Source organism: Carcharodon carcharias, chromosome 12 (assembly GCF_017639515.1).
Source record: "Carcharodon carcharias isolate sCarCar2 chromosome 12, sCarCar2.pri, whole genome shotgun sequence".
NCBI classification, from domain to species: domain Eukaryota; kingdom Metazoa; phylum Chordata; class Chondrichthyes; order Lamniformes; family Lamnidae; genus Carcharodon; species Carcharodon carcharias.
In genome coordinates, this window is record NC_054478.1 from 80389855 (window position 1) to 80416970 (window position 27116).

A 27116-nucleotide genomic window follows, 5' to 3' on the forward strand; every position below is an offset into this window, starting at 1 on the left:
CCTTTTCAGTCTCTCTCCCTACCCCTTTACTGAAAAAACCTACCCTTGGCTTCTCTGACCTTGCAAACCCTTGCACTGTCCCAACTCCAAGCTCCCTTTCTTCTCCAAAGTACTGTGCTTCAGCACTAAAACAGCTCTTATTGAAGTCACAAATGACACCCTTTCTGACTGTGGCAAACTATGTTCCTCCTCATCCTTATCAACTTGCCTGTAGCCTTTAGCATGGTTGCCCATACCAACCTCCTCCAATGCCTTTTCATCGTCCAGCTGGACGAGAACTGCCTTTGCCTGATTCTATTGTTATCTATCCAGTTGTAGCCAGAGAATTACATGTAATGCCTTCCCTTCCCTCTTCAGAACCATTACATTGAAAGACTCGCAAGGATCATCTGAAAACACAATGTCAGGTTCAATATGTACACTGATGACACCCAGCTCTACCTCACCGCAACCTTTCTTGACCCTTCCACTGTCTCTAATTTGTCAGACTGTTTGCCGACATCCTGTAGTGTATGAGCAGAAATTTTCTCCAACCAGAAATTGGGAAAATGAAAGCCATTATCTTCAGTTCCCTTGCCATGGACCCAAGCTCTCTCCCTAGCAACTGCCTGAGGCTGAACCACAGTTTGCAATACCTTGGTGCCATATTGGACCCCGAGATGAGCATCCAACCACATATCTGGCCCATTACGTAGTGCCTATTTGTACCTATGTAACACCCCTCAACTGTTCCTCCACTCTCATCCATGCCTTTGTTACCTCTAGACTTGACTATTCCATTGTCTCTTGGCCAGCCTCTGATTTTCCATCCTACATAAACTCATCCAAAGCTCTGTTGCACACACCCATCACTTCTGTGCTCGTTGACCCCCCCTTGTGAGAATGGACTTTTATAAAGATATTTTGGGGAATATTGTGTTATCCTGTAAAGAAGGCTGTGTGCCCGTGTGTGTGATTTAATTAAGCTGGGCAAGAGATTGATAGGAGTCAGGTTGTTTGGGAGTTGGAAACATGATAAGGATAGAGATGTCTGAGAGACAAGTAAATAGGTTAGATCTAACATTTGCATTTTTAGATAAGTTGAGTGTTTGTTTGAATATCAAAGGGGAGTCAGAGGTAGAAAGAAACATGTTTGCATCTTTCAGGAGTTCGATAGGTAAATAGCAGTGGGGATATTATATTTTATTGACCCAAAAGCAAAGACAAGAGTTAAATATGAAAGATTTTAGATTTGGAAGGGTTTGAGTTTCAAAGAGGTGTGAAAACAATAAAACCTGAGATGAAAAGAGAAAAAAAATAAAGTTACTGTTGAGTTGGAGACAGCTGGAGTTGTTTAAGCTGTTGAGCTTTAGCTGAAGCTCTGGGCTAGGAGAGGATGCCCTTTGAATCAGCCATCTAGTCAAGCCAGAAAAGTCTTGGGCTGCAACAAGCAGTTTTATTCTGAAGTGGATTCCATTGCAGAGTGGAAGAGGGTAAAGGTCATAAGGTATGCCTTTATTGAAGCAGTTTGCCTTGTGTAATATTACTGAATTTCATAGTAGACATCTATAAGGGAGTGTTGCTTGGAAGATGTTTACTTGTGGGTTTGACTAAGTAAAGAGTTTTTGGGGGAATGTTTTGTAAAACTAACCTTAATTGTGTAACTGTAATCTTGTGTGCTTAAGTTTTCTTTTATTTTTGTTAATAAAACCTTTACTTTTAATTTTTTAAATCCCAAAAGTATTACTGGGCCTCTTCCTGCTGAGGTCGGTACATTGTCGTCTTGTTTTCAGAATGCAAAAAAAAGGTTATGGCCCATAAATCAAGTTTCCCTCTGGGATTTGGTTTGCACAGCAATTAACACCTCTGCATTAGCTCTCAGTCCTGCAATGTCTTGATTTTAAAATTCTCAAGCTTGTTTCAGATCCCTCCATGGCCTCACTCCTCCCTCTGTCTGACCTCCTCCAGCCCCACAACCGCCAAGATCTTTGTGCTCCTCTAATTCTGACCTCTTGCACATTTCTGATTTTAATCCCTCCACCATTGGACCATATCTATTGTTGCCTAGTCCCTAAACTCTGGAATTCCCTCCCTGAACCTCTCCATCTTCATCTCTCTCTCTCTCCCTCTCCGTCTCCTGCACCCTTCCTTTCAGACAATCTTAAAAACTTACCTGCTTACCCAGGCTTTTGATCATTTGCCCTAATATCTCCTTATGTGGCTCTATGCCACTTTTTAATTGGTAACACTCCTGTGAAGTGCCTTGAAATATTTACTATGTCAAAAATTCTAGATAAATGCAAGTTATTAATATAAAAATTACTCTTAGCCATTAAAATAATACTTTTAAACTAAAATAGAAATTATGGTGCAATAAGGAATGCATTTGGAGAAACAAATAATCTCACTTGGATTTTGTGTTTAAAATATTATGCTACATGAAACAAAACAGTGAATATATACAGCACCTTATCATGTCTCAAACATCCCAAAGAATTTCACAAATTGAGATATTTTGAAGTATGCAGCACCCCACACCTCACAAGTATGAATGACACTTAACCTGTTACTCATGATGTCGCTTAGAAAATGTTGGCTTGTGGAGATTTTTCTACTCTTTTTTGAATAGTACCATAGTGCTTTTAGAATGCACCTGCAGTTATAAATCAAACTATGATTTAACATTTTAGCTGAAGGTTGGCACCTAATAATCCTGAACTGCACAGGAGTGTCAACCTTAACTGTGTCCTCCAGGGAGTTTAAACCTGTGACCCTTTGAATTTGAAGGAAGAAAGCTGTAAGGTTTCTGGATTTGGGACCACAGATACCTAATTAGGCAGTCGACTAGTCAACCACACCCCACCCCCCCTCTCCCCCCTGGTACATCACCCTGCTTGAGGTCAGATTTTTGGTTTATATCTTGCTGAGGGTCACATCTTGGTCTTTTCTGAACACTTGGGAGATAAGGAGGTGCACAGGAGGGAATGTAACAACTCGGGAATCTGAAAAAGGCAGCCTGAACTAAGTGACGTTGCTGTTTCTGAAGACTGTTCAGAGGACAAAGTGTTTAGACAAAAAGGCAATCAATGTTGCTTAGAAAATCCTATAAAATGCAGAAGATACCCACTTATTAAAGACCCCAATTTCTTACAGCTCCCCTCTTTGAGAAGGAATAACCCTTATTGACTTCTCACAACGAATTTTTAGATAACAGCGTTATTTCTAACATACAAGCTATTTCCCTAATTTCTTGATTACATATAGATAACATAAGAGGAGGCGATGGCACAGTGATATTGTTGGTGGACTAGTAATCCAGAAATCCAGGGTAATACTCTGGGGACCTGGGCTTGAATCCCACCATGGCATATAAAAAAAAATCTGGAATTAAAAGTCTCTTGATGACTATGGAACCATTGACGATTGTTGTAAAAACCCAACTGGTTCACTAATGTCCTTACCTGGTTTGGCCTACATGTGATTCCAGACCACACAGCAATGTGGTTGACTCTCACATCGAGGATACTCTGTGTTGTGTTGTGTTGTGTGGCACTACCACCATGCTAAATGGGATAGATTTCAAACAGATCTAGCAACTCAAGACTGGGCATCCAGTCGCTGGGTGCTGTGGTCATCAGCAGCATCAGCAGCAGCAGAATTGTACTCGAACACAATCTGTAACCTCATGACCTGGCATATTCCCCACTCTACCATTACTATTAAGCAAGAATGAAGAGTGCAGGAGGGCATGCCAGGAGCAGCATCAGGCATACCTAAAAATTAGGTGCCTATCTGGTGAATCTATAACACAGGACTACTTGCATGCCAAACAACATAAGTTAGCAAGGTAGACAGGGCTAAGCGATCCCACAACCAATGGATCAGATCGAAGCTCTGCAGTCCTGCCACAATCAATTATGAATAGTAGCGGCCAATTAAGCAACTCACTGGAGGAGGAGGAGGCTCCACAAATATCCCCATCATCAATGATGGAGAAGCCCAGCAAATGAGTGCAAAAGATAAGACAAGGCATTTGCTACAATCTTCAGCCAGAAGACGAGTGGATGATCCATCTCGGCCTCCTCCTGCTGTAGATCCCCAGCATCACACATCCCAGTCTTCAGCCAATTCGATTCACTCCATGTAATATTAAGAAACAGCTGAATGCACTGAATACTGCAAAGGCTATGGGCCCTGACAAAAGACTTGTGCTTCAGAACTTGCTGCGCCCCTAGCCGAGCTGTTACAGTACAGCTACAACACTGGCTTCTACCTGGTTATGTGGAAAATTGTCCAGGTATGTCCTGTACACAAAAAGGAGGACAAATCCAAGCTGGCCGATTATTGCCCCATCAGTCTACTCTCAATCATCACTAAAGTAATGGAATGGGTCATCAACAGTGCTATCAAGCGGCACTTGCAAACGGACCCACAGTTTGGGTTCCGTTAGGACCACTCAGCTCCTGACATCATTACAGCCTTAGTTCAAACATGAGCTGAACAAAGTCACTCTCACCTCACTTCCAAAGGTGAGGTGAGAGTCACTTCCCTTGACATCAAAGCAGCATTTGACCAAGTGTGGCATCAAGGGGCCCTAGCAAAATGAGTCAATGGGAATCAGGGGAAAACTCTGCACAAAGGAAAATGGTTGTTGGAGATCAGTCATCTCAGCTCCAGGACATCACTGCAGGAATTCCTCAGGGTTGTCTCCTTGGCCTAGCCATCTTCAGCTGCTTCATCAATGGCCTTCCTTCCATCATAAGGTCAGAAGTGGGGATCTTAGTTGATGATTGCACAAATGTTCAGCACCATTCACAACTCCTCAGATACTGAAGCAGTCCATATCTAAATGCAGCAATACCTGGACAATATCCAAGCTTGGGCTGACAAGTGGCAAGTAACATTTGCGGCATCTACAAGATGCACTGCAGAAATTCACCAAAGTTCTTTTGACAGCACCTTCCAAACCCATGACCACTACCATCTCGAAGGACAAGGAGAGCAGATAGATGGGAACACCACCACCTGGAAGTTCCCCTCCAAGTCACTCAACATTATGAGTTGGAAATATATTGCTGTTCCCTCATTGTCGCTGGGTCAAAATCCTGGAACTCCCTCCCTAACAGCACTGTGGGTGTACCTACACCACATGGACTTCAGGGTTCAAAAAGGCAGCTCATAGGCATTAAATGCTGGCCCAACCAGTGAAGTCCACATTCCATGAATGAATTTTTAAAAAACATACTAGAGCTACTAGAATTACCTGAATTCTTGTCTTGACACTCTGCACCTGCAGATCTTATAGTTCCCCCCTTTGAGAGGGAAATAGCCTTAGGGCAGAATTCTCTGGCTTTGTCCACAGCTGGGATCGCTCGGTCCCACTGAAAGTCAGTGGACTTTTGGCTGGCCCGCCATGTGGGATTGCAAAATCCCGGCCTTATCCTTTTGCGGGAGTGTTGCTAATTCTAAACCTACTAGCAACTAAGTACATATAATTAAATCAACAGATTATGCATGGACTTAAAAGATTCTCCAGTTCTCCCTTCACCTGTATCCATTTGATGGATTATTCTTACTAAATATTATTTCTCCCTTGCCTTCATTCGTCCCAGTCAAAAATTCCTTTTACATTTACTTTAATTTGACTCTATGATGGTAATGGTCAGAGGGAGTAAAATTAATTGTCTTAAAGTCAGTATCTCTATGGAGTATGTGTCAATGCCTTGATCATTTAAAAATATTTTCTTACTCTTCAGGCCATATTAACCATTTCATGTCACGCTGTTTGTCAAGTGGCTGAGCAAGCCTGGGACCCCTTCTTCAGTACAACTCCCATGTCAGTTAGTTCACAAATTACAAATCACTTCTGCATACTCACACTGGTGTTCCAATTCCTTCTTAATCCTCTGTTGGAATTTCACATTCGTAAGTCACCTTCACACATTTCCCTATCTATTGGATGTGGTCTCTAGGGATTCTCTTTTTTACAAATTTTCAGGCAGTGTCCATTCCGCTACACGTCACTTCATCATGCTTGGTGGTAATTTCTCTGCCTCTTCCATTAATTCTTGTTTTGCATTTGTAGAGGATTATCAGGTCTATAGGGTTCATTCTGTGTATTTTTTCAATCAATTTCATCATCTGGGATTTTCATTGTCTTTAAAAGGATGCATCATTTGATAATTCTTCCTGACATCCCAGTAATCTTCTCAAAAGACCAAAGGTGGTCTCTGTTCTCTGTCTCAAGATCATTGCTCATCTCCCTCTGTATGGCCCCAGTGGTGGTGGCCAGATTATCAAATTCAGTTCTTTTAAAAAGTTCATGGGCAAAGACACAAGTATCTCTAAGAGAAAGCTGTCACCTTATTCATCTCATCTATGCTTCCCTTTCACTAGGATGTACGTTATATATTCCAATAACATGTTTTCATAATTTCTTTAAAGCAGAAATTAAATATTCCCGCTTGATTTCAGGTACTTTGCTTATTTGTTCTTTCACTTAAACAACAATTTATTTTCTCAAAAGTAACCCACTACATTAAGCCTGTCTAAGGGCTGGCCTGAGAGGTGGATGTGGCATGAGCCTGATACAGCATTTTGGGGGGTGAGGGAGGACTCTTCACGGGCTGACAGATGAGGCATCTGGGGTCTGGAATGCACCATGGCACTACATTGAATCCTTGTGGCAGACAAAAACAAGGGCATATTTCCATTCCCCTGAGCCTGTTTCCTTTTCTTCCCAAAAATTATAATGTGCCCCCCCCGACCCCCAACCTTACCAGCGAAAAGATTGGACAAGCCTGCACTAGATTGGATCTGATTTATTTTATTTTAAAGTTATCCCAAATTCAAATAGCAGTGTTGTTGGGCTGACAGGTTTTGTTTCTCCCAAAGACAAACTTTTTTTTTGATACTGAGAAACCACCCAGACTGTTTGTCCATTAGCTCTTTTATGGAAAAATTAGAATTTGTTTATCCCCATAAACATCAGGCAAATTTCCCTTTGAATGCTTGAAATGACAATACATCTATCAATTCCAATTTCTACTCTTAATGTCACCATTAGCACATTACTTGGCTAATATCACCACTGTCAACACCCCTTTGTCCTTCTGTCTATCACATCTTTGGCAATCTCTTCTTTGCCTCCACCTATCACTGGCCCTCTATTCAGCTCTACCTATCCCACCCCCCTCTACCAGCTTATATTTCACCTCATTTCTATATTTCCTTAGTTCTGATGAAGAGTCATACGAATTCGAAACGTTAATTGTATTCCTCTCCGCAGATGTTGTCAGACCTGCTGAGTTCTCCAGCTATTTTTGTTTTTGTTACAGAAGCAGGCTTGGTGGTTTTAAATGGTGGTGTTACATCACAGACGAAAGCATTTGCAATCAGTCTAGAGGTGATTTCCATGTCTCCCACACGCAAACATTTTGTCCCGAAATATAATAAATAGTGACACATGGCCTGAATGGTGAAGGCCAAGTCTCAGAAAGGTAAAGTCTTTATGCTGTGCCTTAATTTTCAAAACTGCTTGGGTTCACTCAGAGCTGGAAACCATCATTACCTGTTTAAAAAAACACCAACAATCCATTGTGGCTCTGATCAGGAGCCCAATGGCTTAATATGTCCAATCATAAATTTAGAAACTTAAAATCTAATAATGCCTAATATACATCAGTAATCTGAAGATTGTGTGATGAATTTAAAAATAAACAGTTGTCAGCAGATAGAGTTAACTCTGTGGCATGTTTAGGGGGGTTGCCGGGGAACAGAGAAAACTTGGCAAGCAATTGCGTCACTTTACGTAATTTAATAAAACTTCCCCGATTAGAACCCAAACTCCATTTTAGACTTGTTTTTTTAAATTCTTTTGTTGTCCCCAACTTCCCCCAGAATTTAGGTTAAATTCCAATTATTTCAAAACCTTTTTAGCGATTTTTAAGAGACACCAGCTTCTTAAAAAAAAGACAACACTGTCGCCTCACAGACTCTCAAAAAGGAACTGAATCTTTCCCATCTCTTTTGCTTATCCTTTTTCCCCTTTAAAACAAATTTCAATTTTTGATGTTTGCCACTTAATCAAATTTGAAAGGAATAGTCAGCAATAAGTATGTTTAGTTTGAATTTTAGCAATTCACTTAACTCATGATTTTGAAAAGCTCAAATTGGATTGCTGCCAACTGGCAGGATTACCTTCATATTTTGGGAACAGCCTGGCCTTCAGTGTTGTATACCAGTACAGATTGTATCTTTTTTCCTAAACAGAACCTGAGTTTAATTAAAGTCAGTAAAACACATCATTTGAATTTTAAACATTTTAGCTTCTTCCTCGAACCCAATTTTTTTGAATCTTTGATGTTTGTGAACAATTTACATTAGCAATGCCTTAATTCAAATGTATGGTATACTCACAGCTGGGCAAATTGCTGCCAACTTCATAGTGTCGGAGTAAGGATCGTGGTTGATAAAGGTGGAGAAGTCAGAGTCCACTGACATTAATATGCTCGGACCTTCAGTGGGGACCTGTTTGATGCCAACTAGGACCTTGTGAGAGTCCCAGTCCATCTTTTGTTTTCATTCTCAGGAGCCTGCAGCTAGGATGAGCTAGCTAACTCTGCTTTGGAAGCTCCGTGGTCCCTGTTTAACTCTGAAAAGAAAGACTCACGTGGCTCCTCCGGAGCCACTTCAACTCTCAGGGGTTCCAGTATTTGGTCTCATTTTTCACCTTGTATAATGTACTCTGTCGAGTGTCTCCTGTCCGCAGCAGAACTCATTGAACATATCAATCCCTTTTGTAATTTATTGACTTGTTCCCTTAACTCCTTATGCTTTTTATTCTGCTGTAAGGCAAACACACGTACACCAATTTATTCTGGAACTTTTTCAATTCAATATTTCCTTTCTGAACATTTTTAGAAAGCTTATCAAAAATCCACTTGTAACATCTCACTGCAGGCTTGCTTGTTTTGACATTCAAACTCCCAATCCATCATTCCATAGCGAATGTCATTGTGACTCCTGGCTTCACTTAGTAACTAACCACACATTTAACTACAATATAACACTGTTGTTTCTCAAATTCGACTACTGTGGATCCCACTTCTGACACCAATTGTAGATTTTTGGATTCGGGACTACAGATCCCTAAATAGGCAGTCGACCAGTCGTAAGTAATTTTAAGATGGTTTATTAAGTTGCTTAAGAAACAACAGTTTAGATATGATACATTAACTAATTAGACAGAAAAAATAAATATAAGACACATAACAGCTTGTGATAACAGCATTCTGCTTTCTAGTCGAAGTGTTTGGAAACTGTTCCTTCAGTCTCTTGATCTTCTTCCTCCTCCTCTGGTCCATCTTCCATCTGAAGAAGGCAACTGCCCAACGAGCACTGCCAACTTACCAGCATCTCAGCCCTCATCGGTACCTCAACAGTACCTCAGCGCACTACCACCAGTATGACACCAAACTATATACCTTTTTTGGGGCTGGTAGCTTACTCAGTGTCAATCATCGATCTAACTATTCTGACAAATGGATACAGGACAGGTACTCAAAACGTCAGGGTGGTTACCACCTCCTGTGCGTCACCCCGCTCGAGGTCAGTTTTTTGGTTTACACCTTGCTGACGGTCATATCTTGGTCTTTTCTAAATACTTTGGGAACATAGAAATAGAAACATAGAAAAATTAGAAGCAGGAGTAGGTCATTCGGCCCTTCGAGCCTACTCCGCCATTCCGTATGATCATGGCTGATCCTCTACCTCAATATCATACTCCCACTCTCTCCCCATACCTCTTGATGCCTTTAGAGTCCAGAAATCTATCTATTTCCTTATTAAATATATTCAGCGACTTGGCCTCCACAACCCTCTGTGGTAAAGAATTCCACAGGCTCACCACTCTCTGAGTGAAGAAGTTTCTCCTCATCTGAGTCCTAAATGGCCTACCTCGATCCTAATATTGTGACCCCTTGTTCTAGACCCCTCAGCCAGAGGAAACATCATCCCTGCATTCAGTCAGAGATTTATATGCTTCACTGAGTTCCCCTCATTCCTCTAAAATCCAGTGAATACAGGCCTAGTCGGCCCAATCTCTCGTCATACGACAATTGTGCCATCCCAGGAATCAGTCTGGTGAACTTCTGCTGCACTCCCTCTATGGAAACTACATCTTTTCTTACGTATGGAGACCAAAACTACACACAATACTCCAGAGTGCGGTCTCATCAAAGCCCTGTATAGCTGCAGTAAGACATCCTTGCTCAAAGAACTCCAGTAGATTTGTCAAACACTATTTCCCTTTCGTAAATCCATGTTGACTTTGTCTAATTCCATTGATATTTCCCATTGATATTTTCCAAGTGTTCCTGTTATCACATCCTTTCTAATAGACTCTAGCATTTTCCCTACTACTGATGTTAGGCTAACCGGTCTGTAATTCCCTGTTTTTATCTCCCTCCTTTTTTAAATAGTGTGGTTACATTTGCCACCCTCCAATCTGCCAGAACTGTTCCAGAATCTACAGAATTTTGGAAGATGACAACACATCCACGATTTCCATGGCCATCTCCTTTTAGTACCCAGGGATGTGGATTATCAGGTCCTGGGGATTTATCGGCTTTCAGTCCCATTAATTTCTCCAGCCCTGTTTTTTTAATAATAATAATTTCCTTCAATTCCTCCTTCTCAGTAGACCTTTGGTTCCCTAGTATTTCTGGGAAGCTATTTGTGTCTTTCCCTGTGAACACAGAACTAAAGTAGTTGTTTAATTGCTCTGCCATACCCTTGTTTTCTATTATAAATTCTCCTGTTTCACTGTAAAGGACCTATATTTGTGTTCACTAATCTTTTACTTCTTACATACTTATAGAAGCTTTTACAGTCCTCTTTTGTGTTCCTTGCAAGTTTACTCTCATACTGTTTTTCCTCTCTTAAATAATCTCTTGGTCCTCCTTTGTTCAATTCTAAACGGTTCCCAATCCTCAGGCTTGCTACTTTTTCTAGCAACTTTATATGACTCCTCTCTGGAGCTAATACTATCCTTAATTTCTTTTGTTAGCCATGGTTGGGCTACTTTTCCTGTTGTGTTTTTGCACCAGAAAGGAATATATAATTTTCAATGCATGCATTTGTTCCTTAAATATTCACCATTGCCTATCCACTGTCATGCCTTTTAATTAAGTTCCCCAATCTATCTTAGCGAACTTATGCCTCATACCTTTGTCCTTTCCTTTATTTAGATTTAGGACTCTAGTTTCGGATTGGATTATTTCACTTTCCAACCTAAGGGAGAATTCTATCATTATATCATCACTGTTCCCTAAAGGACCCCACACAACAAATTAATTAACCCCTCCTCATTGCACAAAACCAAATCCAGGATAGCCTGTTCCCTAGTTGGTTCCTCGACGTACTGGTCTAAAGAACCATCTCATACACACTCCAGGAATTCACCCACTACAGTATCATTGCTAATTTGGTTTGCCAAGTCTATATGTAGATTAATGTCACCCATGATTACTGTAGCACCCTTGTTACATGTATCTCTAATTTCCTGTTTAATACCATCCCCTACCTTACTACTGCTGTTTGGAGGCCTATATACACCTCCCACAAATGTTTTCTACCCCTTGTTGCTTCTTAGCTCCACCCAGACTGATTCTACATCTAGATTTTCTGAGCCAATATCCTCTTTCACTATTGCACTGATTTCATCCTTAGCTAACAATTGCACACCATCTCCTTTTCCAATTTGCTTGTCCTCCCTAAATATTGAATACCCTTGGATATTCAGTTCCCAGCCTTGGTCACCCTGCAGCCATGTCTCTGTAATCATAATCATATCGTACCCATTTACTTCTTTTTGCACTGTTAATTTGTCTGCCTTATCGTGAATGCTCTGTGCATTCAGACACAGTGCCTTTAGACTTGTCTTTTTACACATCTTTTTTTGTTCTATGGCCCCATTTGCTGTTAGCCCCCGTTTCCTCTGCCTTCCACTTTTGCTTTTTACTTTCCTGTCTTTCATTTCTATCTTTATTTCCCTCTCTTGCGTCTCCCCATTCAGGTTCCCATCCCCTTGCCACTCTAGTTTAAACCCTCCCTGATAGTACTAGTGAATATCCCTGTGAGGATATCAGCCCCGGTCCTGCTGGGGTGCACCCCGTCCAGCTTGTACAGGTCTCATTTTCCCCAGAATCATTCCCACTGCCTCAGGAGTCTTAATCCCTCCCCCGCACACCATCTCTCCAGCCACACATTCTTCCGTTTTATTCTCCTATTCCTGATCTCACCAACATGTGGCACTGGGCATAATCCTGAGATTACTACCTTTGAGGCCCTGCTTTTTAATTTATTTCCTTGCTCCCTTTATTCTGCTTACAGGACCTCATTCCCCTTTTTACCTATGTCATTGGTACTGATATGGACCACAACCTCTGGCTATTCGCCCTCCCCTTTAAGAATGTTCTGCAGCTGCTCAGTGACATCCTTGTCCCTGGAACCTTGAAGGCAGCGTACCATCCTGGTGTCACTCCTGCGGCTTCAGAAACGTCTATCTGTTCCCCTTACAATAGAATCCCCTATCACTATTGCTCTCCCACTCTTTTTTACTGCCCCCCCCACCGAGGGGAAACCATCTCCCCCAAAAATGGAAAATCTGTTACAGAGGGAGATGGACCCAGGGGACTCCTGCACGACCTGCCTAGTGCCTTTATGCTGTCTGGCAGTCCCCCATTCTCTTTCTGCCTGAGCACTCTTTGGCTGTAGTGTGACCACCTCACTGCATGTGCTGTCCACGAAGATCTCAGCTCTGTGGATGCTCTACAGTGACTCCTGCCGTTGCTCCAGATCTGAAACGCATTTTTCAGCTGAGATACTTCCTGCACATGTGGCCACCATGGACATTGGAAGTGTCCCTGATTTCCCACAATGCACAGAAGAAGCATTACACCTGACTGAGCTGCCCTGCCATGACTTACCCTTAAATTACTCCCTTTAATTTTACTTCCTTTAGAAGATGTTAAGGACAGTAGAAATACTCACCAAGTCGGACTTACCAAGGCCGCTGCTCTTCTTTCTGAGGAAAGGTAGAAAATGAAAGGATCACCTCTTTCCCCCTTGACCGAACTCCCTCACTCACCAAACTCCAACTGAAGCACTCAAATGCAGACAAAAGCAGCACTGTAGATGTCTTGCTTTATGCTGTCTGAATCTAGCTTATGAAAACCTGTTTAAGCCAGTTAACTAATTAACTAGCTGCAAGCAGAACCTGAATGAGCCATGTTTTAAAGCTGGACTAAAACTTACCTTCTCCAAACCCAAAGAGCAACTTTTAGTTAATTGCTTAATTAAAGAAACACTAGACTGTGGATAGAAATTAGCCCTTAAATTAAATTAACCCTTAAAACTCCCTCATTCACCAAAATCCAACTGAAGCACTCAAATGCAGCCCAAAGCAGCACTCCAGTGCAGACAAAAGCAGCACTGTAGATGGCTTGCATTTATGCTGTCTGAATCTAGCTTCTGAAGGGGTTGCACAGAATAGCATCTAACAACTCATCTGCTAGTTACATCCTCAAAAAACTCTTAACAGGTTTGTCAAACATGATTTCCCTTTCATAAATTTTACAAGTTGGAAGGCAGTGAAAAGTGGAGTACCACAAGGAGCAGTGCTGGAGTTACATTGTTTCATAGTTTGCCATTGTGAGATTTGAACTCTTGATAATCTTTTAAATCAAAGCTGACATTCCAGTTCAGTACTTGAGAGAGTGCTGCACTGTCCAATCTGTTTCAGATGAAGTTACATTGTTTCATAATTTGCCATTGTGAGATTTGAACTCTTGATCTTGGTGTTACAAACCCAGTACCATAACCACTTGGCTATTTAGGCCAAGCTCAAGGAGCAGTGCTGGAGCCCTGGCTACTTACAACCTATATTAATGACTTGAATGAAGAAAGGCTCCTTTACAATGAGATTATTAATTAGCCCTTTCTCATTGCACAATAGCTGATCTAAAATAACCAATCTCTGGTTGGTTCCTCAACATACTGTTCCAGAAAACCATCTTGTATACGTTCCAGGAATTCATCCTCCACAGCATTATTGCTAATTAGATTTATGCAGCCTACATGTGGATTGAAGTCTCCCATGATTACTGCATTACCCTTGTTACATTCACCTCTAATTTCCTGATTTATACCGTGCTCTACACTACCACTACTGTTTGGTGGCCTATAAACAACTGCTACTAATGTTTGCTGTCCCTTGCTGTGTCTTAATTCCACCCAAACTGATTCTACATTTTGTTCTTCCAATCTAAGATCACCTCTCACGAATGTACTGATCTTATCCTTTCTTAACAGTGCTACCCCACCTTTTTCTTTTTTGTCTATCCTTCCTAAATGTTGAATACCCTTGAACATTCAGTTCCCGTCTTGTTCAGCTTGCAGCCATGTCTCTGTAATGACAATTACATCATACCTGTTTACTTCCATTTGTGCTGTCAATTCATTTACCTCAAGCTTGTCCAACCCAACCCATGGGCCACAACCTGACCCTCTTCAAATTACGGGTAAGTTGAAAGAAAGATCTGTAAGGATTTGCTCATGCAATCAGAGACTGATTCTCTTCTGCACAACAAATTTGGGAGATAATCAGTCTCTAATTGGATGAGCAGTGAGTATTGTGGAGGTGATTGCTCCTTTGTTTTCAGAGCATGGGCTCTCTCTTGCCCCTCTGAGCAGGCGCTGGCCTCTGAATGAGCACAGGGCCAGTACAGGGGAGCAAGCGGGAGACCACGAGGAAACACAGAGTGCAAGGGAAGCAAGCAAGGGCTCAGGAGATGAGCTGTAAGCAGGGTGGCAAGCAGGAAGCAATAAGTGTCCAGCAATCAGGAGAAGGTCAGGAAGGCCCAGGAGTGGCTGGAGGTAGTGCTGGCCCAGGAGCAACTGCAGGTCGGGTAGGCCTGGGGGTAGCTGAACGTTGGGTAGGCCCGGGGGTGGCTGGAGATCGGGTAGGCCCAGGGGCAGGCTGGAGGTCGGGTAGGTCCAGGGGCGGGCTGGAAGTCGGATAGGTCCAGGAGCGGCTGGAGGTTGGGTAGGCCCGGGGGCAGGCTGGAGGTCGGGTAGGTCCGGGGGCAACCTGGAGGTCGGATAGGTCCGGGGTCAGGCTGGAGGTCGGGTAGGTCCAGGGGCAAGCTGGAGGTCGGGTAGGTCTGGGGGCGGGCTGGAAGTTGGGTAGGTCCAGGAGTGGCTGGAGGTCAGGTAGGTCCGGGGTCAGGCTGGAGGTCGGGTAGGTCCAGGAGCGGCTGGAGGTCGGGTAGCTCTAAGGGCGATGGAGGTCGGGTAGGCCCACCAAATGAGAAGAGAAATAGCTGCCACCTCCTGATCAAGTCCTCCTGAAATAGTGTCCAAACTTCGTGGGGAGTGAGTCTGTGTGTGTGTAAGAGAGAGAGAGAGAGCCCGTGTGTGTATGTGTGTGTGTGTGTGTGTGTGTGTGTGTGTCTATGCTGAGAGGGAGAACTTGTGTGTGTGTGTGTCTGTGCATGAGAGCCTGTGTGTGTGTTTGTGTGTGTGTGAGAGAGAGAGGGAGCTTGTGTATGTGTGTGAGAGAGAGAACGTGTGTGTGTGTGTGTGTGTTTGTGTGTGTGTGTGTGTGTGTGTGTGTGTGTGTGTGTGTGTGTGTGTGTGTGTGTGTGTGTGTGTGTGTGAGAGAGAGCATGGGTAGAATTTTATATCCCATGGACGGGCATGCACCCGACCCGATCGGGCGTAAAATAGCACGATGTTGTGTGAGTGCCCTGACGTCATCATGCACTCGCGCGATATATCGGTCGGGGGGCACGTGCAAGAGTTGGCCATGCGCCTGCTTACAATTAAGGCCATTAAAGTTTCAATTAATGTGGAATTTTCACTGCCCATCCAACATTACAGTTGGCGGGCAGGCGAATTGGCCAGGTGGCCTTTTCATTTTTGAGGAAACCTCATCCAAGTGTGGGATGAGGTTTCCGATATTAATTTAGAAAAAATGAAAATGTTTGGGCAGAATTTTTATTATCTACATGTTCAGGTGAGTGAATCCTATGTGGGGACATGTTTTTTTTGGAATTTCATGCTGTTTATTTTTGTATTTAAAATTCTTCAGTTCCCTGAGGCAGCTCGCTACCTTCAGGGAGCTTTCACTGCGCACTCCCCGCATCCACGCTGACATCAGCGCTCGACCTCTTCCTGCCCCCACCCCGGCAGTGCTGAACTTTTCAGCGTGCCTTTCGCACTGGCTAGCTGTTAATTGGCCAGCCATGTGTGAAATCGCGGTCAGGGGCTGATCTCAGGCAGCGGCCCATTTCCCAGCCACTTTCGGACCTGCCTACCGCGCCTGCCCAACGACCTGAAAATCCTGACCCATGTGTGTGTGTGACTCTGGGTGATTTTGTATGAGAATGTGAGCCAGAAACACAGACCCTATCCTCCTCAACCGCCCTCCTGAAAAACCTATCCACAAAGCAGGTCGGGAAAGGAGGAAGGTCCAGGCTGAAAGGCAACTCTCTTCCGACCCTTGCTTTCAAATGAATTCCGCCAAGACCCACATGGAATGTGTGCCACCAGAGGTAAATGCATGGTCTTTGTTAGTTAAACTCAACTCCTTAGCTCAGGCCTGGTCCCCACCCTTTTCCTGGTGGTTCTGGGGCCTAGCCTGTCTCTCTCTAGTTTTGCTTCTGAAGCGAAAAGGCAAAAAAAAGGTTTTATTGGTGAACTCTGCTGCTTGACACATTTTAATGGGCATTTTTATTAATTACTCTTTTTTTAAAATTTATTGTTTTGACATATATAAGGAAGAGATATCAGAGGCCTTGGCAGTAATTTTCAAATCCTCTCTGGCCACAGGTGAGGTCCCAGAGGACTGGAGGACTGCTAACGCTGTCCCATTATTAAGAAAGGGAGGAAGGAATGGACCAGGAAATTACAGGCCAGTCAGTCTAACCTCGGTGGTGGGGAAGTCACTAGAAAGAATTCTGAGGGAGAGAATGTATCTGCACTTGGAGATACAGGATTAACTAGGGATAGTCAGCATGGATTTGTTAAGGGAAGGTACTGTTTGACAAATTTGATCAAATTTTTTGATGAGGTAACCAGGAGTGTTGATGAAGGTAATGCATTTCATGTGGTCTACATGGACTTTAGCAAGGCTTTTCATAAGGTCCCTCATGGCAGACTGGTCAAGTAAGTAAGCACCCATGGGATCCAAGCCAAAGTGGCATGTTGGATCCAAAATTGGCTGAGAGGCACGAAGCAGAGGGTGATGGTAGAGGGATGTTTCTGTGACTGGAAGTCTGTTTCCAGTGAGGTTCTACAGGGCTCAGTGCTGGGGCCCTTGCTGTTTGTGGTGTACATAGATGATCTGGACTTAAATGTAGGGGGTATGATCAAGATGTTTGCGGATGATACGAAAATTGGTAGAGTGGTAAATAGTGAGGAGGATAGCCATAAATTGCAGGAAGATATCAATGGACTGGTCAGATGGGCAGAGCAGTGGCAAATTGAATTCAAACCGGAAAAGTGTGAGGTAATGCACTTGGGGAGGGCTAACGAGGCAAGGGATTACACTATAAATGGTAGGACCCTGGAAAGTACTGAAGATCGGCGGGACCTCGGCGTACATATCCACAGATCCCTGAAGGCAGTAGGGCAGGTAGATAAAAGTTGCAAGCTGCTGCATGAGCCTCATTTTAGTGTTGTTCTGCTGCAGTCTGAGACCGCTGCATGGGTGTCATCAGCCACGGCCTCTGCAGGAAGCCTTTGTCCCCAAGGAGCCAACCCTGCAGTGTCTGTGGACCCTGGATCTGCGAGCGACTCAGGATATAGGCGTCGTGCACACTTTCCTGGAAATCACGCGCATACCTGCAGGATGCGTTTCTGGTGCAGCATACCAGCTGCACATTCAGTGAGTGGAAGCCCTTGCGGTTGATGAAGTCCACTGAGTGTCGCGATGGAGACCTGAGTGCCACATGCATGCAGTCAATCGCACCCTGCGATAAGGTGGTTAAGAAGATAAACGGGACACTTGCCTTTATCAACCTAGGCATAGAATACAAGAGCAGGGAGGTTAAGCTGGAACTGTATAAAACACTGGTTAAGCCACAACTGGAGTACTTCGTGCAGTTCTGGTCACTATATTATAGGAAGGATGTGATTGCACTGGAGAGGGTGCAGAGGAAATCTACCAGGATGTTGCTTGGGCTGGAGGGTCTGAGTTATGAAGAAAGATTGGATAGGCTGGGGTTTTTTTGTGAAGGTTGAGGTGTATAAGATATGAGGGGCATGGATAGGGTGGATAGGAAGGCACTTTTTCCATCAGTGGAGGTGTCAATAACCAGGGGGCATAGATTTAAGGTAAGAGGTAGAAAACTAAGAGGGGAGTTGAGGAGAAATGTTTTCACTCAGAGGGTGGTGGGAGTCTGGAACTCACTGCCTGAAAGAGTGGTTGAGTCAGAAACTCTTGTAACATTTAAGATGTATTTAGATATCCACTTGTGTTGCCATAGCCTCCAGGGCTATGGGCCAAGCGCTGGAAAATGGGATTAGTGTAGTCAGATCTTTGTTGATTGGCATAGACACGATGGCCTGAATGGCCTCCTTCTGTGCTGTAAACATTTATGAGTCTAGTCTGTGAGTCTACCGGTCCCAGCACAGCTGGGTAAAGACCGTCCCAACAGTACAGCTCCCACTTTCTCCAGTATTGGTGCCAGTGCCCTCTGAATTAAAACCCATTTCTCCCACACCAATCTTTGAGTCACACATTTAACTGTCTAAGCTTATTTATGCTACTCCAATTTGGTGGTGACTGTGCTAATAATCCAGGGATCATTACCTTTGTGGTTCTGCTTTTTAATTTAGCCCCTAGCTGCTCATACTCTCTAAGCAGAAACTCTTTCCTAGTCCTATCTTTCTGTATAGTACATATGTGGACTACCACAACTGGATCCTCTCCCTCCCTCTGCAAGTTCCTCTGCAGCCCAGAGCAGATGTCGCGAACCCTGGCACCGGGCAGGCAATACAGTCTTCTGGATTCTTGCTCTCAGCTGCAGAGAACTGTGTCCAACCCTCTGTCTTTACGGTCCCATACTACGATTACATTCCTATTGGCTCCCCTGGTTTGAATGGCTTCCTGTACCACGGTGCCATGGTCAGTTCATTCATACACCCTACAACCTGCGCTTTCACCCGTACAGGCTAAAAGAACCTCGAATCCGTTAGACAATTGCGAGGGCTGAGGCCCCTCCACTTCTACATTCATGCTCCCCATTTTCACCTCACTTGCAGTCACACCCTTCTGTTCCTGACCATGAACCAAATCAGAATACCCTACCTTAAGGGGTGTGACCGCTTCCTGGAACAAAGTACCCAGGTAACTTTCCCATTCCCTGATGTGTTGCAGTGTTTGCAACTCGGCAGAAGGGAGGGGAGAAGTCTTGACAGAGGGATGGGTAGAGGAAGAGAACACAGTGGTTGGAAAGAGAAGGAGAATGGGATGAGCGATAGAGAAGAGAAAGGGAAAGCGGAGAGGAGGAGAAGGAGAGAAAGATGGGAGTAAATGGCAAAGGAGCAGTAGATGATAGGAGACTGGAGGGAAAGAAGAACTGGAAGGGAACGGGAAGAATATAAAAATAGCGCTCAGTAGGATGGAGATGAATAGAACAGAATTTGCATCATTGGAAGGTGCAAGATGTTGTAGTGGGAAAAAGGCTAAATTTTGTGGGGCAGAGTCAAAAGTTTTGTTTAGTAGGGTGAGCTTAGAGAGGCTGGAGTGTTCCTCAGCTGAGGATTGTTCTACGGCATTGTGCTCTATTTCTGTTGAAGGTGAATTTCCTGGTCAATGGGATGGGGATGGGTTGGGAGTGAGGAGGTGGAAACACTACCAAAGCCCCCGGTGTTGTTTATTGGGGATTAGTTTGGATTGATGATGGTAGCAGTGTTACACCTTTAGTTCCAAGTTTATCTGTATTTTGTTGTAACATAAACTTGTATGTCTTAAATGCACAAAGAATTATGAAAGAAAACTTCAGTTTTTATAAGATCAAAGTAGAAAATTTGCACCATTTTTAGCATTTGGCTTATGATTAAAAATTGCTAAGATTTCTACAATAAATGTTATTTCTGCAATACAACACTATCTTAAAATATTCAGGATGACAATTTAAAAGCTGGCTAATGCCAGAGATGAACTATAAATGTTTTTTGATTATTTCTGCAAATTCCTGGGCAAGCCACAAAACTACAGAGCTAATGAAAGACATTTTTTTATTAAGACCTTCCATCTCACTAAGGAGACTTAAGGCCAATCCACATCCAACAACCTGCTCTGAAAATTCTGCTCACATTTTGACAGCTGTGACTAATTTCACCACAGCAATTGAGACAATTCGCAAAATTTTAAAACAACATTCTAATTAAAACACAGCCAACAACATTCTAAATAAATAGTCAATTCACCTGAATCCACAATATTAGCAGATCTTTGAAAAATTCTAGAATCCAGATATGCATCTTCACCAAAACTAATCAGTTCTTTCTCGGGCAATACCCTATCTGTGTATTGAGTTTCGTTGAAACCTGCCCATTTGTTTTTGAGACATATTATTCACAAACAGACAGACAGTGGCAGAGATTATAAGAAATAGGAGCTGCAATAGAGCATTTGGCCCCACGAGCCTGCTCTGCCATTCAATACAATCGTGGCTGATCTTCCATCTCAACTCCCTTCCCTCAGTATTCCCATATCTCTTAATTTTCTTGGTATCAAATGATCTAAAATGGTCCAAATGGTCTTGAATATATTCAACGACTGAGCTTCCACTCTCTCTGAGGTAGAAAATCCCGAAGATCTGCAAACCTTTGAGTGAAAAAAATGTCTCCCTATCTCAGTCCTAAATGGCTGGCCCCTTATTCTGACACTGTGCACCCTAGTTCTAGATTCCCCAGCTAGGGGAAACATTCTCCCAGTAGCTACCATATCAAGCTCCTTAAGAATTTTATATGTTGTAATAAGATCTTAGGCAAGTTTTGTTACTCAAAATGCCTCTGTTCACCTTGATGTAAGTAGGAATTCTGTTGTTAGCCAATGGTCAGGTTTGTTTTCTGGGATAATGATTCTGTTATGGCAGATAGCAAATGGTTTGGCCTTCTTGTATTCCATGACACCAGGTTACACTACTGGCTTTTTCAGACTGTTTATTCTGCAGGGGTAGCAAATTACACATTATTAAAAGGAGCTCAAGTATCTAGGTGGTTGCACATCCTAAGTGAATGGCTATCTTCAGTATGAAGGACACACCATTTTTCCTTCTGCGGAGGTAATTTCATTTAACAAATTGGCCTTGCATAAATTGCCTATTTTCAAAATATTGTGTGGTTATATATGAGCATGAGACATTGTTGTAGATATTATAAGGTCAGTTTTCTTGGCTCAATTTTAATCAATTTACTTCTTGTTTAACAGATTGTTTGTTACACGTTGGTGATTGTCATTGGTGTGATTGCAGACCTGGCTAGTACAGCTATGTCAATTGCAATCCAACGGGACTGGATTATAGTGATTGCTGGAGACAGTGACAAACTATCAAGTAACTGTCATACCTGTTTTGGAAAAATACAATTTCTTGGCTGATGATATTAGTTTTCTTTTCCCACCTTGATGGCCTTGATACTAATTGCAGAAAAGTTTGCAAATATCCTTGTGATTTAACATTTCCATAAAATTATCCAGCTTTCAATATTGATTTTGTCTTTCAGTAAGTGTGGATAAAAATTCTTGCATGCACTCTTTAACTTCACTTCATTCCTCCATGTACATGTACTGCACCTACGCTATCCCACTTCCATCATCAGTCCCTGGCCTATATTCTACACCCACTACCTGCTGCACACTTCCATTATCCTATGCATTCTCACCTTTTCCTGTTATGTATGTTTTCTCGTATGCAGCATATTTTCCCCTTGCCCGCATGCCCAGTAGTCTTCTCTATCTCCCTCCACCTGTCTACCATGTGCTTCACCTGTCCACCACGGTTTTGACATGCATGCTCTCATTTTTCTCATGCATTTTTTTTCTCTGTGCCATTGCTCATCTGCATATCCTTATTATCTGTAATGTTCTCTCTTTCGTTCTCTCCTTGATATAGAATGTACAAAATTTGCCAACAACCAATCAGGATAGTTCTTACTATAAATTTTATTATAAATTTCCTGATGGCATTTCTCCATCAGCCATGTTGGTTAGTTTCAAGAGCATTATGTAAAGTATACCACAAATAAAGATTCTGTGTTTATTTTTCAACATTTCAGGTATTTATTCCATTGAGCAATATCCACTTTGGATGGAATTTCAGATTTCCCAGAAATATTAAATGATATCTAGGACCATATTCTTGCCTTTAACCTCGTTTTACATCAAAGCAGAATGAGACAAGATTTTCCACATCCATGACAGATTTGAGCTACTAAAAGTATTGATATTAAATCTATTTGAAATATTTGTATAAGTCACTTTACTGGTAAAATTTGCTTAAACAGCCTATGCCATAATCTGTTATTTTACAGATGCTGACCGCTCTGTTATTTTTCTTATTGGTATGGTTGAAACTATGTTGATAATGCTGCTTCACTGTGCATTATGTTGCTTCTCCTGAATAAAGAATTGCTAAATGATGGCTTAAGGAAAAGATTCACGTGTCTATGCCAGGTCCGAAACCTCATCAATGCCAATTTCATAAAACAATGTCACTTACATATTTTTTGCTTTGAAAACCTGGGTATATTTTATTGATGAAAGTGTAATATGCTTTCCTTTCAGAGAGGTTATTATCAGGGAAATTAAAGAAAAAATGGTAGTACAAACTTAAAGTATTGGAAATGCACCAAAAACCCATCAGCATCCATAAAGGTGGAATACTGTTTTAAGCTGAGACTTTTTGTTGGAATTGACAGAGGATCACCAACCAAAACATTATTCTGTCTTTTCTCTTTTTAGGCAATGTCAATACTAGGCACTATTTTTCCATTCCAAAAATGTAGATTGTATTTTTGGAATTGTTTTCTAGTCATCATTAAACAAATTTTAGATAAATTGGAATCTGGTCTTTATATTCTAGGTATGATGACTGTTGTCTTAAGTTGTCTCATCATTGTCTTAAGTAATATTTTTGTTTGCTTTTAGATATACCCTAAATTAACACATCAAATATATATTGCTGGATTTTATGCCGCCCCTCCCCCCACCGCTGGGCCTGTTTTTGGCGGGGGGATGGATGCACGTAAAATACAAAGGGTGACAAGCCCACCACCTTCCTGCCCATCCCCGAGCTGACCCCATAAAATGGTAGGTGAGCAGATGCTGAAATCAGCTGCCCGTCTGCCTTTTTAAAATAAATAATTATGTGTCAATCAAGCTTGTTAACAAACCAGTTGACCCAGATAATACACTGCCCACACCGTTAAACATGGGTTGGTGGGCGGGAGTGGACAGGCCATTTTTTTAAAGTAATCTTTGTAACAGCGGGAACAATGTGAGAAGTGTGGGTGGACAGCATTCAGGGGGTTGCCCTTTGTGCATTGGGGGCATCCCCCCAAGTTGTTACCACCCCTTTGTTCCTCCCGGACTGGCCACCAAAACTCACCCTCCCACTCTCCTCCACTTCCTCCCTAGGCTGTCCACCCACCCCCGTCCAACACCCCCAACTTACCTGGGTCCAAATGCCATGGCTGCATTCTGCATGGGCCTGCTTACAGCCCCAGCAGTGTCTGCTACTCAGTTTTGGTGCTGCTGGGGCTGCTAGAGCTTCCAGCCAAACTCTCTCAAAGGTGGGACCTCTTCCCACTGAGCTGTAGAAGTCCCAATCTTGGGCTTGTTTAGTCCGCCAACAACGTGTTATAGCTGTGCGGCAAGCCTCTAGGTGCATTGGCTGCCAGCTGACTCTTGCAACAGAGGGGCAAGCAATGCGCTTCCCCCACTCCCATGAATCCAGCCCATTGTGTTTGTCACCATTTAAAACATTTTATGTTATAAGTCTTTCAAAGTACAGAGTTTAATACTGAGCAAAATAAAAAGGAAAAACTGCAAATATTGGAAATCTAAAAAAACCCAGAAAATGTTGTCTATTTATAGCAGATCAGTTAGCATCTGTAAAATCACAGGTTGTGGCATTTCAGTCGTGTACTCATCCTTGTATGTTCAAGGAAATATTACTGGTAAAGCAATTTTTTACAAATATTTCAAATAGATTTAATAGCAATTCTTGTAATAGCCCAGTGCTGTCATGGACTAGGAAAAAATTGTTCCATTCTACTTTGATAGGAAAATAATTGAAGGGCAAGAGTATGGTCCTAGCTATCATTTAACATTTGTAGGAAGCCTGAACTCTGAATTTTGTTGCTTATTAATATAACTGAGGTATGAAATACTATACATACCAAAGATCATTGAAACCAAGACAATGCTTTTGCTTTTATAGACATGAATGCTACAATGAGGCAAATTGATCTTCTCAGCAAATTGCTTTCACCAATGGCCGTGGGTCAGATTATGACTTTCAGCTCCTCTGTGGTTGGTTGTGGCTTTATAGTTGGTTGGAATTTGTTCTCTGTGTGTTTTGAATATTTGTTGCTGCGGAAAATTTATAAAATGATTCCAGCGCTAGCAAGAAAAGGTGATAACCAGACCAAGGAGGAGGAAGTTTCAGGTATGACATACTACTTAAAGTTGGTTGTAACTAAAATGGTTCTATAATTAATTGTATTTGCACGCATTTTATATTGGATTCACTGCACTAAAAATACTAAATTTAATCAGAAAATAATGGTGTTATTTTAAAATCAGGTACTGAATTGTTTAAGTAAGAACAGTATATTGAAAAACTTATGTGTTGTCTAGGACTGATTGCTTAGTCAGTTGAGTTACAGACCTGTGATTGTAAAAACATACACCTGTTTTGTCATTATGACACAGAAAGAATCAATGCCAGCATTGCAATTGAGTTGTGGTTTTTGACAACACTTTTGTGTTTGTATTATATTTTCAGTATTCCTGCACTGTATTCTTAACCAAGATGGTTGCCAGTTCCAAATCAGGAATAGGAACTAGTTACCTGTTCTGGAACTGAATATTCGTGGGCTCCCAAACTCTTGCCATTACTTTGGGGACCAATGGCTAGAAATCTATTTTTAGCCATTTCTGCGGGAGTTATGCTGATTTTATGTCAGAAAAGCCACCCAGAAGCTCTATACACATTTCTTCAGTTTTTGTTGTCTATTTCCAAATATGGTTGGTATGCATGCAGTAATTGCATATATATCAGTTCCGTACTGTATTCTCCCCTTTGCCAAAATCACCTGTTACTTCAGAATTATCTTTTGGAGGGCAGGGATACCTCAGGTTCATTTAGTCCATGACCAGTTGTGTCCTGGAACTCCTGTACCCATCTTATTGGTCACCATATAATCAAAAGCATATGGATGCTTTAGAAAAAGTGCAAAAAAAATTGTAAGGATGTTATCATAACTGAGAGGATACAACCAGCAGGAAAAACTGAACAAGTTGGGGCTATTTTTTTCCAGAAAATAAAGGGCTAAGAGAGGAGCTGATAGAGGTCTTTAATATTATGAAGGGATTTAATAAGGTAGACATAGAGAAGATCTTTCCATTTTGAAGGGAGTCCGAAACTAGGAGCTGTAAGATATAAGATAGTCACTAATAAATCCATTAAGGAATTTGGGAGAAATGCTGGTCAAAATATGGAACTACATGGAGTAGTTGAGGGTTTGGTATAGTGCATTTAGGGGTAAGCTAGTTAAATGCATGGGAGAGAAAGTACGTCACCTACTTCCTCTCTGCCCTCATGAAGATCCTCTGTACCCTGAGACCCACCTGCTGCTCCCTGGATCCACTCGCTACCTAAATTCGTTTTCTGGCTCCCATGCTGTTTGCTATTGTTAATGGAACCCTTTCCTCAGGAATTATCCTATACTTTCAAAACCACTTTTATTACCCCCTACGTCAAAACAGCCTGGCCCTGATCTCCAATTCTCCAATTACAATTCCATTTACAACCCTTGTTCACTCTCTGAGGTCCTGAACATTTAATTGACCACTAGATCTGTGCCTGTCCCTACCAAAATCTCTATTTGAATCTTTCAGTCGAACTTCCACCATTCCCAACATTGAAGTACTCGAGCCAAAGTTTAAAATGACAATGTCTATGACTGTGCTTCACTGTCCCTCCTTCACCATTTTGCATTCAAGATGGTTTACCATGCTAAAAGCAAAATACTGCGGATGCTGGAAATCTGAAACAAAAACAAAAATTGCTGGAAAAACTCAGCAGGTCTGACAGCATCTGTGGAAAGGAAGACCGAGTTAAAGTTTCGAGTCCGTATGGACTTATTCGAAAGAGGAATAAGAAATGTGGTGAAATATAAGCTGTTTAAGGGGGTGGGACAGGTGGAGCTGGATAGAGGGCCAGTGATAGGTGGAGGCAAAGGAGAGATTGCCAAAGATGTCATTAACAAAAGGACAAAGGGGTGTTGACGGTAGTGACATTAGCTAAAGGATGTGCTAATGGTGACGTTAAGGGTAAAAGCAGGATGAGCAAGTGACAGATGGCCCTAGTGGGGGTGGGGTGGGGGGAGGGGATCGAAACAGGCTAAAAGGTGGAGGTAAAACAATGGATGGAAATAAATTTTTAAAATAATAATAGAAATAGGTGGGAAAAGAAAGAAAAATATTTTAAAAATATAATAATTATTAGAAAAAAGAGAGTGAAGATGGAGGAGAGAGTTCATGGTCTGAAGTTGTTGAACTCAATGTTAAGTCCGGAAGGCTGTAAAGTGTCTAATCGGAAGATGAGGTGCTGTTCCTCCAGTTTACATTGAGCTTCACTGGAACATTGCACCAGGCCAAGGACAGACATGTGGGCATGAGAGCAGGATGGTGTGTTGAAATGGCAAGCGACATGGAGGTCTGGGTCATGTTTGCAGAGAGACCGAAGGTGTTCAGCAAAGCGGTCACCCAGTCTGCATTTGGTCTCTCCATGGAGAGGAGACCACTTTGGGAGCAGCGAATACAGTAGACTAAATCG

At 42.3% G+C, this 27116-nt stretch overlaps 1 protein-coding gene across 6 annotated transcripts in view; it reads left to right on the forward strand.

Moving 5' to 3' along the window:
* LOC121285103 (solute carrier family 40 member 1-like) overlaps window positions 1–27116 on the forward strand; it is a 107782-nt gene that overhangs the window by 59054 nt on the left and 21612 nt on the right. For all 6 annotated transcript variants that reach the window (XM_041201245.1, XM_041201249.1, XM_041201247.1 and 3 more), the window contains 2 exons: window positions 21485–21608; window positions 24495–24722. In XM_041201245.1, the coding sequence (XP_041057179.1) occupies window positions 21485–21608; window positions 24495–24722 (352 nt within the window). The remainder of the gene's footprint in view (window positions 1–21484; window positions 21609–24494; window positions 24723–27116) is intronic.